The sequence below is a fragment of the Tamandua tetradactyla genome, chromosome 11 (genome assembly GCF_023851605.1).
Source record: "Tamandua tetradactyla isolate mTamTet1 chromosome 11, mTamTet1.pri, whole genome shotgun sequence".
In the NCBI taxonomy this organism is placed as follows: Eukaryota; Metazoa; Chordata; class Mammalia; order Pilosa; family Myrmecophagidae; genus Tamandua; species Tamandua tetradactyla.
In genome coordinates, this window is record NC_135337.1 from 14,306,579 (window position 1) to 14,318,682 (window position 12,104).

General features: G+C 36.3%; 1 protein-coding gene across 3 annotated transcripts in view; it reads right to left on the minus strand.

Annotated features, from left to right (window-relative positions):
• The window catches only part of STXBP3 (syntaxin binding protein 3), a 128,945-nt gene that overhangs the window by 59,987 nt on the left and 56,854 nt on the right, over nt 1–12,104 (minus strand). For 2 of the 3 annotated variants that reach the window (XM_077120048.1, XM_077120047.1), the window contains 3 exons: nt 11,132–11,256; nt 7,337–7,432; nt 7,141–7,198 (listed from right to left, as the gene is read on the minus strand). In XM_077120048.1, the coding sequence (XP_076976163.1) occupies nt 7,141–7,198; nt 7,337–7,432; nt 11,132–11,256 (279 nt within the window). The remainder of the gene's footprint in view (nt 1–7,140; nt 7,199–7,336; nt 7,433–11,131; nt 11,257–12,104) is intronic. The other variant, XM_077120049.1, reaches the window with a different exon arrangement.

Genomic DNA, 12,104 nt, shown 5'->3' on the forward strand with positions numbered 1-12,104 from the left:
ATTAGACAAGAAAAAGAAATACAAGGCATCAAAATTGGAAAGGAAGAAGTAAAACTATCACTGTTTGCAGACGATATGATACTATACGTCGAAAACCCGGAAAAATCCACAACAAAACTACTAGAGCTAATAAATGAGTACAGCAAAGTAGCAGGTTACAAGATCAACATTCAAAAATCGGTAGCATTTCTATACACTAGTAATGAACAAGCTGAGGGGGAAATCAAGAAACGAATCCCATTTGCAATTGCAACTAAAAGAATAAAATACCTAGGAATAAATTTAACTAAAGAGACAAAAAACCTATATAAAGAAAACTACAAAAAACTGCTAAAAGAAATCACAGAAGACCTAAATAGATGGAAGGGCATACCGTGTTCATGGATTGGAAGACTAAATATAGTTAAGATGTCAATCCTACCTAAATTGATTTACAGATTCAATGCAATACCAATCAAAATCCCAACAACTTATTTTTCAGAAATAGAAAAACCAATAAGCAAATTTATCTGGAAGGGCAGGGTGCCCCGAATTGCTAAAAACATCTTGAGGAAAAAAAACGAAGCTGGAGGTCTCGCGCTGCCTGACTTTAAGGCATATTATGAAGCCACAGTGGTCAAAACAGCATGGTATTGGCATAAAGATAGATATATCGACCAATGGAATCGAATAGAGTGCTCAGATATAGACCCTCTCATCTATGGACATTTGATCTTTGATAAGGCAGTCAAGCCAACTCACCTGGGACAGAGCAGTCTCTTCAATAAATGGTGCCTAGAGAACTGGATATCCATATGCAAAAGAATGAAAGAAGACCCATCTCTCACACCCTATACAAAAGTTAACTCAAAATGGATCAAAGATCTAAACATTAGGTCTAAGACCATAAAACAGTTAGAGGAAAATGTTGGGAGATATCTTATGGATCTTACAACTGGAGGCGGTTTTATGGACCTTAAACCTAAAGCAAGAGCACTGAAGAAGGAAATAAATAAATGGGAACTCCTCAAAATTAAACACTTTTGTGCATCAAAGAACTTCATCAAGAAAGTAGAAAGACAGCCTTCACAATGGGAGACAATATTTGGAAATGATATATCAGATAAAGGTCTAGTATCCAGAATTTATAAAGAGATTGTTCATCTCAACAACAAAAAGACAGCCAACCCAATTACAAAATGGGAAAAAGACTTGAACAGACACCTCTCAGAAGAGGAAATACGGATGGCCAAGAGGCACATGAAGAGATGCTCAATGTCCCTGGCCATTAGAGAAATGCAAATCAAAACCACAATGAGATATCATCTCACACCCACCAGAATGGCCATTATCAACAAAACAGAAAATGACAAGTGCTGGAGAGGATGCGGAGAAAGAGGCACACTTATCCACTGTTGGTGGGAATGTCAAAGGGTGCAACCACTGTGGAAGGCAGTTTGGCGGTTCCTCAAAAAGCTGAATATAGAATTGCCATACGACCCAGCAATACCATTGCTAGGTATCTACTCAAAGGACTTAAGGGCAAAGACACAAACGGACATTTGCACACCAATGTTTATAGCAGCGTTATTTACAATTGCAAAGAGATGGAAACAGCCAAAATCTCCATCAACAGAAGAGTGGCTAAACAAACTGTGGTATATACATACGATGGAATATTATGCAGCTTTAAGACAAGATAAACTTATGAAGCATGTAATAACATGGATGGACCTAGAGAATATTATGCTGAGTGAATCCAGCCAAAAACTAAAGGACAAATACTGTATGGTCCCACTGATGTGAACAGACATTCGAGAATAAACTTGAAATATGTCATTGGTAACAGAGTTCAGCAGGAGTTAGAAACAGGGTAAGACAATGGGTAATTGAAGCTGAAGGGATACAGACTGTGCAACAGGACTAGATACAAAAACTCAAAAATGGACAGCACAATAATACCTAATTGTAAAGTAATCATGTTAAAACACTGAATGAAGCTGCATCTGAGCTATAGGTTTTTGTTTTGTTTTGTGTTGTTTTGTTTTGATTTTACTATTATTACTTTTATTTTTTTCTCTATATTAACATTCTATATCTTTTTCGGTTATGTTGCTAGTTCTTCTAAACCAATGCAAATGTACTAAGAAATGATGATCATGCATCTATGTGATGATGTTAAGAATTAATGATTGCATGTGTAGAATGGTATGATCTCTAAATGTTGGGTTAATTTCTTTTTTTTTCCGTTAATTAAAAAAAAAAAAAAAGAGAGAAGGGATAATTGGAGATGAAGGGATACAGACTGTACAACGGGACTGGATATAAAAACTCAGAAATGGACAGCACAATACTACCCAATTGTAATGCAATTATGTTAAAACACTGAATGAAGCTGCATGTGAGGTATAGGTTTTTTGTTTTTGTTTTTTTTGTTTTTTTTTCTTTCTATTATTGTTTTAATTCTTATTCTGTTGTCTTTTTATTTCTTTTTCTAAATCGATGCAAATGTACTAAGAAATGATGAATATGCAACTATGTGATGTTATTAAGAATTACTGATTGTACATGTAGATTGGAATGAGTTCTAATTGTTTTGTTAATTCTTTTTTTTAATTAATAAAAAAAAAAATTTGACAGACTGATTAGTATGTGTTTTATGGAAAGGCCTATTTGGATTTATTTCTATATGGAGTTCACTGAGCTTCTTTGGCTTGTATATTTATGTCCTTTATAAGGGTTGGGACATTTTCCCCCATTAACTCCTCAACTAATCTTCCCAGTGCTTTCTCCTTCTGGAACACTGTTAACTCTCATATTTGTGCACTCTGTGTTGTCTATCATTTCCCTGAGACCCAAACCAAATTTTTCCATCTTTTTTGCCATTGGTTCTTTTGTGCATTCAAAATCAACTGACCTGTCTTCTAGCTCTCCTATTCTTTCTTCTGCCTCTTCAAATCTGCTGTTGTGTGTCTCCAATATGTTTTTTCATTTGGTCTACAGTATCTTTCATCTCTGTTGAGATGATATCTGCTATTTTTCTATTTACAGGTACCTGCTATTTTTCTATTATTCTTTCAAATTCTTCTTTACATTTTTCTAGTGTTCTTGTTCTCCTTTATGTCATCAACCAACCTGTTTAATTTATTTAACAAAATTGTAAGAACATCTTTAATTACCTGTTTCAAAGTCTTTTTTCCTCCAGTGTTTTAATTTGGTTATTATATCTGTCTCCATCTTCATATTCTTTGTGATTTTAGGATGCATTCAAGGCATTTAATTATCTTGATAGGGCTACTGTGGAAGCTGACTTCCCTCGGTAGTCTAAGGTTTTTATTTGCGGGATGGGCATGGGGCTTGATGCAGGGTGGGGTGCAGCAGTACAGTGGCAGAGCATGACATATGGCTAGGTGTGGGGTAGAGGAGGTACATTGTTGCCTGAGAGTATGGAGAACAGGGTGTGGGGTTGTGGAGGGGCAGTGCAGGGGTAGAATGCAGCTCAAGCAGGTATCAAAGCACGGGAGTAAAGTACAGCATAGGGGATAGGAGGCAAGAGGCAGCAGGATGTGGATTGGGGGGCTGTGTGGGTATATGGGTCACAGTGCACTGAAAGTGGGGAGGTATGGCATGGGTACATGCAGGTGGGTGCATTGGCACGGCCTGGGTGCACGCTTGGAGCACTGGGTTCAGGGTGATGCCTTCAGGAACACCTCTGTCAGCTGGGAAGGCACTGGCTGGCTTTTGCTGGTCCCCTGTCCCTGGACTGCTGCTTTCAGCATCTGTTCCTGAAAAGTAGGGGTTCTTCACTTTGCTTCTCTGGGGCTAGGTTTCATCTACTGGCTTCCCTTGGCTCTCTCCACATTCTGGCTTGCTTAGCATCTCATGGGAAGGCACATGGAAATGTATGCTGGGCTTTGCCCCTTTCTAGGCATCTGCTCTCTCTGTCAACACACTCTAAATATCTACAAACATTCAAGCTTGTGTCAGTTCTGAAGCAACTGTTCTCCAAGTGTTTGCACCTGAGGTTTCACCAAAATTACTTCCCCTTTTAAAGGACTCTAGTAAACTAATTAAGGCCCACTTGAATATGTGGAGTCTCAGCTCCATGTAATCAAAAGGCTACACCCACAATTGGGTGTGTCACATCTCCATGGAAATAATATAACCAAAGTTCACACTCAAACTTGGGTGTATCACATCTCCATAGAAACAATCTAATCAAAGTTCCCACTCTAATCAATAGGTCTGGCCCCAAAAGATTGGATCAGGATTAAAATATGGCTTTTCTAGAGCACATCCCATGCTCTGGACCCCAAAAAGACATGCTCTTTCCATATACAAAATACATTCACTCTACCACAATATCACAAAAGCCTTAAACCATTTCAGTATTGTATTAATTAATAAGCTGCCGGACTGCAAAATATCAGAACTAGAATGGCTTTTAAAAAGGGGAATTTAGTAAGCTGCAAGTTTACAGTTCCAAGGCAATGAAAATGTCCAAATTAAGGCAAGGCTATAAACATCTCTAAATTAAGGCTTCCAGAGAAAGATACCTTGGTTCAAGAAGTCCAATGATGTTCAGAAATTCTCAGCTGGAAAGGCACATGGCAAAGTCTGCTAGCTTTCTCTCCAGGCTTCTTCAATGACTTCTCCCAGGCTCTGTCCATTCTGTTGGCTCTGTCAATTCTGGTAGCTCTAAAGCTTTTTCCAAAATGGTTCCCTCTTAAAAGGCTCCAGTAAGCAACCCCACCTTGTGTGGGTGGAGACACAGCTCCATGGAAACAACCAAAAAGCTCCCACCCAGCAACTGAATGAGGTTTAAAGTACTTGGTTTTTCTGGGGATACATGACAGATTCAATCCCACACAAGTAACAATAAGAATACCATATAAAAAAAGTAAAAAACAGTACAAAATCTCATCAAAATCAGTTATAGGCATGGTCTGTCCTAGGGCAAAAAATTCTCATCTGGTTTTGGACCCGTGAAACTCAGAGCAGGTTATCTGCTGCCAATATTTTGTAGAGAGACAACACAGGATACATGTTTCCACAACCGTAGGGAGAAATCAAAACGTAAACAGGGGTCACCAGACCCAAACAGTTCCAAACACCTGCAGGGCAAATTCTATTAGATTTCAAAGTCTGGGAGTTATTCATCCTTGGGGCTTTAGAAAGTGACAGTGCCACCCTTTTCAAGGGCCTATGTAGCAGACTTGCTCTCTCTAGATCCCGAGGCAAGGGTAGCAAGACTGGGGCCTGTTGGGGGGGACAACCTTTTTATCTGTTCTACCCTCTTCAAACACTGAGGCAGCGCTGGGGCTCTCTGCCATCTCCCGGGTACATGCTCAACACTCCTCAGCACAGTGGGGCAATCACCAGGCTCCCCCCTCCCATCCCCAGTTTATGAGCTTCACCCTCTCCGAGGCCTGCAGCACCAACAGTCTTCCTGAGCAACGAAGAAGGTGTGTTTGTCCTCTGCTTCCAGGGCAAATACAGGGACCCTCTCCACGTGTAGGCCCACTCTCATTGCCTGAGGTTTTCTGGCTCCAGACATTAGCTTCCAGATTTCTGGTTTGTTACCCAGTCACAAAATATCCTTGCAGTAATGGTTTGGCCAGCGTTTGCCTGAACAGACAACTGGGCACCATCACCTGGCCAAGCTGACACCAGAACCTAACCATCACACCACCTTACAAAGTGAAAATTATAATTAAAAGTAAAAACTGTATGTGTGTATATATATATATATATATATATGTATACACACACACACACACACACACACACATATGTATGTATATATTACACTCTCTTAGTTAATATACCTCTATTGTTTAAGTCGTAAAACTGGGCAGACTGCAATTTCAGTGGTCAATAAAAGGGAGCAGTAATGGGTGTGGGATGTTTGGGGTTTTCTTTTTTCTTTTAATTTCATTGCCTAGAATAATGAAAATGTTCTAAAAATGACTGTGGTAATGAAGACACAATTATGTAATGATGTTACTGATTATATACTTTGGATATATAAAAATTTAAAAAATAAATAAATAAAAACTTGACATGCCAACACAATACCAATTTTCATTCCAGCAACCTACTTTGAAGATTTGGAAAAGCTAGTTATCAAATCATTTGGAAGGGAAAGAGACCTTGAATAGCTAAAAAATCCTAAAAAAGAATGATGTGGATATTATGAACAACTGATTATATACTTTGGATGCATTGTATGGTGTGTGAAGCTATCGCAGTAAAAATATATAAAAATTGAAAACAAATTAAAATTAAAACTAGACAAGTCAAGCGCAGGTGAAAGTATGAACAAGTGGAACTCTGAATTGCTGGCAGAAGTGTAAACTGTTTCAAACACTCTGCAAAATATCTAGCAATTTTCACTCAAACTAAATATGCCCCAACCCTATGGCCCAATAATTCTACTCAATACGCAAAAGAAAGAGTGCTTCTGTCCATCAAAAGACATGTACAAAAATACGCATAGCAACTTTATTCATAATAGCCCCAAACTGGAAATAATCCAACTTGTCAACAGGAAAATGGATTAATAAACTGTGGTATATTTATACAATGGTATTACTATACATTGTGGGAAAAAAGAATGAACTATTCTCAAAAATACAAATGTTGAGTGAAAGAAACCAGATAAAAAAGAGCATATGCTATATGTTTCTATTTACATGAAATTTAAGAATAGGCAAAATCCATCTGTGGTGACAAAATCAGAAGAATGTTTACATCTGGCCAGGTGGGTAGTGACTGGTAAGTGGCAAATGGAAACCCATGGGAGTGACGGAAAATGTATCTTAATTTAGTTGTTGGTTCCACAGGAGTACATGAGTAAAACTCATTTAGCTACACACATACAATCTGCGGACTTTATTGAAATTATACCTCAATATAAAAAATAAGTAACAATGCATTGATGAAATTGGCTAAACGGCCTTTTAAAAAATAAACTTTAATGAAGCAAAACAGACAAAATATCGCAATTGTTGAAACTGGATATGTTATATGGAAGTTCATTTTTTCTTTCGTCTGTTAGAAATTTCCCAAAATGAAAATTTCAATAAATAAAATAAAAATCGCAAACATATTTTAAAATTCACCTTCACCATAATTTTGAAAGCTAAATAAGACTCTTACCTTTCCTTCTGTTGCTTTCTTTGTCGATGAAATTTCTTTCATAAGCTTGGGAATCTCCCTGTCAAATTGTAAGAAAATTCTTTAAATTTCTAAGGTGCAATGCTTTACAACAGAACTATTTCTTTTTTTATAGAACTGACTATTTTAAGGTTACAAAATATACATATTATGTAAAAATGAAAATGAGTTCACATACTCTAATACAACTGCGATATGTTGATGTCGAATTCTGACCCAGAGATCATCATCTTCCTCAAGGACTGCCTCCTTTTCTTTCCCATCTGTTCTATATCTACAAGTAGAAAGAAGTATAAAACTTTGCCCCACAAAGTGGAAGAATCATTTTACAAACAACAATTTTAAGACATTGCACAAGAAACTGAAAACTACATATTTCAACTCACTATTTTAGGGGGATAATAAATGCTTACCCAAAACTAAGGCTTACTGCTATCCTTACACTAAAAATCAAAACACTATGCCTACTCAAGACATTTTTACTTTCACACTTTAGCTTTAGCTGTTATTATGTTTTAGCTCAGAAAAATGATAACAAATAAAAATTTAGCATCCACCCATCAACTTTAAGAACAAGACTGATAATTTATGTGGTAATTGTACTAATGATTTGTATTTTAATTGCTCAAATCACTATTTTGATGACTCAGCACAACTCTGAAACATTAACAACAGTATATCATCCCCAACACTGCCTATTAAATATTGAAGGTATTTCAGAGTTGATACAAAATTCACAAACAATATATATAATCTGCTTCTTTACTTTTCTTCAACTCTATAGCCAGTTCTCCTTTAAAAACAGATAAGGAAATGAGAGGAAACCTAATGTAGGCATAAAAAAACTACAGTAACTTTAGTGGGTTCTATTGAAGTGAGCAACATTTCATGGAAGGCAAGTCTCAAAAGCTAGAAAAAGGGGCGTCCTGGATGCTTCCCCAAATGTAATTTCTCCCTTCTCTTTTTATGCAGATAAACTTTTCCCATTTATGGAACCAGAGAAAGTACAGTCATTCTCAGGACTGTCAATTTCTTGAGCTTCATTAGCTTTGGACTGTACACAACAAAGTAAACTTCTGCTGTATAAATACAGTCACTTTCAGAGCTACCAAAATTGTTAGAGCCCCCACCTTAAAACCTCTGTGCGGTTCTCATTATAAATGCCCAACAGCAGAAAGACTGTGCTTAATTAAGAGACTGCATTAAGCACACTAAAAAAAAAAAACTAACTCAAAACAGGTTAAAGAGATGAAAGACCTAAATATAAGAAACAAAACCATAAATCTCTTAGAAGAAAACAGGGGAATAACCTCAGGGCCTTGGATAACAGGGTCTTATACTCTACACCAAAAGCATGAACAATGAAAGGAAAAAAAAACAGATAAACTGGATTGTATCAAAATTAAAAACTCTTGTGCAAAGGGCATTTTCAAGAAAGTAGGAAGACAACCAACAGAATGGGACAAAAGTATTTGGAAATTATATATCTGATAAGAGTTTACTATCCAGAATATTAAGGAATTACAACTCAACAATAAAAAAGACAAACAATACAATTTAAAAATTGGCAATGGACCTGTATAGACACTTCTCTAAAGATACACAAATGGTCATTAAGCACTTGAAAAAGATGCTCAACAATCTTAACCATTAAGAAAAAGCCAATCAAAACCATAATGGATACCAATTCACATGCACTAGACAGGCTATGAAAAAAACAAACAAAATAAAAAGTGTCTGTGAGGAATCAAAGAAATAGGAACTTTTATGCATTGTTAGTGGGGATGTAAAATGCTGCAGCCGCTGTGGAGATCAGTTTGGAGGTTCCTCAGTAAGCCAAGTATACAAAATTACCCCACGACCTGGCAATCCCGCTTCCAGGTATACCTAAAATAATTGAAAGCAGGGACTCTTTCAGATATCTATACATCAGTATTCAAAGCAGCATTATTCACAACATCTAAAAGGTGGAATTGACCCAAATGTCCATCAACAGATGAATGAATAAACAAAAATGTGGTATTTACATCCCACAGAATATTATTCAACCATAAATCGGACTGACATTCTGATGCCTGCGATGATGTGGACGAACCTGGACAATGTCATGGTGAACAAGATGAGCTGACACAAACAGACAAATATTGTGCACTCTCACGTGTATAAAAGAGCTGTTTGAAATTAATTTCTTCTTTATCCTTAAAAAAATAAAGCTTGTTTTGCTTCTAGTAAATCTAGGCAGATTAATATTTTAAACACTAGGTAGAAATGTCTGAAACCCATATAGTCTAGACCCATATTCTTTAGTGTCCTGCAGTTTATTAATTCTATTTCTAAATCTCTCGAACAATACATGTTTAGTGACTGAAAGGATTATACAAGTAAAGATAATCCTTCGGGAAAAACTGCTTGAAACTAATTGTCATTAGAAGAGCTACATGAATGAATACAGGTTAACCTGAGTATAAGAACTACCACCTGTTGATTTTTCCTGTCCTACAACACGAACACAAATAACACAGAAAAATTCACAGAAACGAGGATTTGACCAGAATGCAAATAAATACAATAAAAAATTAGTTTAACATTATTTGGTTTAAGTATTACTATCATCAAAAGTGTTTGGATCTTTTTAATCTAGTACAACTACTGAAATAATTTAAGCAAAAAAAAATCTCAGAAAACAATTACTGTCATTCTTACTACTATGCTCAAGCCAGTTTGGATTGGAGATTATATTTTATACACACACACACACACACACGCACACACACAATGATACGCAAAGATACAGTACAAAGTTTCCTTGATAGAAAAGCTATTCTTTCTTCACCTGGCTTTTTATTTGACATTAATTGTAAAGTGAGCACGATTCACTATACCAAGGTTAAGTAAAAAAAATAGGTACCAAAATGGCAAAACTTTGCCTATTCTCATGAGTCATCCTACTGAGTTTTCTAGTTTTCAAATTTTTTAAAAACATATTATACTGATAAGGTATATATACACACTTTTGAGTTTATGATTCAGAGTAATTACAGCCTAATCATTTTGAATATGGTTTCCAAGTCAATAATAATAGTGGGCTTGGTATTTACTTTTAACACAGGCAAAGAGTCAAAAGTCCACCTGTTTGATGTAGTTTTGCTGTGAACATAGATAAGGAAGCAAATACATCAAAAAAGTATCTAAAACAGTCAAATTACCTGTTAGCTTATAAGGTAAATTTTTCCCCCCTATTGTTTATTTTTATTCCATATGTTCTACTCGTCTGTTGACAAGGTAGATAAAAGGAGCATCAGATACAAGGTTTTCACAATCACATGGTCACATTGTGAAAGCTATCTCATTATTCAATCATCCTCAAGAAACAAGGCTACTGGAACACAGCTCTACATTTTCAGGCTGTTCCCTCCAGCCTCTCCATTACATCTTGATAACAAGGTGACATCTACTCAATGCGTAAGAGTAACCTCCAAGGTAACCTCTGGACTCTGTTTGGAATCTCTCAGCCATTGACACTTTGTCTCATTTCACTCTTCCCCCTTTTGGTTGAGAAGATTTTCTCAATCTTTTGATGCTGAGTCTCAGCTCATTCTAGGGTTTTTCTCAATCCCTTGATGCTGAGTCTCAGCTCATTCTAGGATTTCTGTCCCATGTTACCAGGAAGGTCCACACCCCTGGGAGTCATGTCCCACGTAGACAGGGGGAGGGTGGTGAGTTTGCTTGTTGTGTTGGCTGGAGGAGAGAAGCCACATCTGAGCAACAAAAAGAGGCTCTCTTGGGGGTGACTCTTAGACCTAAATTTTAAGTAGACTTGAATTTTTTTTTTAAAGACTGTGATTTTAGAGAAAAGAAAAGGGCAAAGACTCTGAATAAAAAAGGTTACAGGGGCTTTCAGATTTCTATTTACACAAAATATCAAATATTCATGTTCTATTCTGCTTTCATATGCCTTTCAAGGTATACTTGCTTGTATGTATCATTCTCAATCGGTAGTAGATCATATGCCATTGCCTGAAAGGTCAGTTCATGCAGGACAGTGGACACAGGATCAAAGCCACGATCAATTATTAAGAGCTGGGAATGAGTTTTACCCTAGAATAACAAGATAACAAGCTTCTTAAGAAACTTCAATTTCTTTGTGTGAACATATTTTTGATACCTTAGAAAACAAAATCAAGTTTCTCTTAAGTTCTGTCCCTTCTCCCCACCAAAACACAGGAAAAAAATTGGGTAACTACCTTGAGAATGGGAAGTTAAGAAAAATGTGAGCACCATAATCGGGGAAAACCAAGACCGTGCAGCTAAAAGCTTTCATAGCTATATTATGAGACTATAATTAATAATAAAATCTGAGACTCTTTTAAAAAAGTAACATTTGGCTTACATTAAATCTATTTTCTTGTGAATTCAATTCATAAACAGTAAAACTGATATAAATTATAGATAGTAGCTACTATATGCTAAGTGTTATGCTGAGATACATACATATATATTCATTTAACTCCTACAGCAACCCTGTGAGATTCGGTATGATTATCTTTATTTGACAATGACAACATTAAGACTTAACCAGATTAAGTAACCTGTCCTAATCACACAACTATTAAGAATGGAGATTCCAACCCAAGTCTAGTTCACTCCAAAGCCGATGCTCTTAACCATTATATCAATTATACTCATGCCAGTTAAGATGATAAGTCACATTGAAAACCTTGTTATCATTAATTCACAAACAGTACTAATCACTAAACAGTGACTAGTAATGATGGGAGAAAGTATTCTTAATATCAGTATCTTTCATACTCTGTTCCAATAAACAATACATTCATTGGAAAAAAAGGCAAGAGGACATAGCAACAACAACAACTCACTAGATAAACATTTCCTATTTATTTACACATAGCAGTGAGAGGTTAATTACATAGGCTATATTTTAAAAA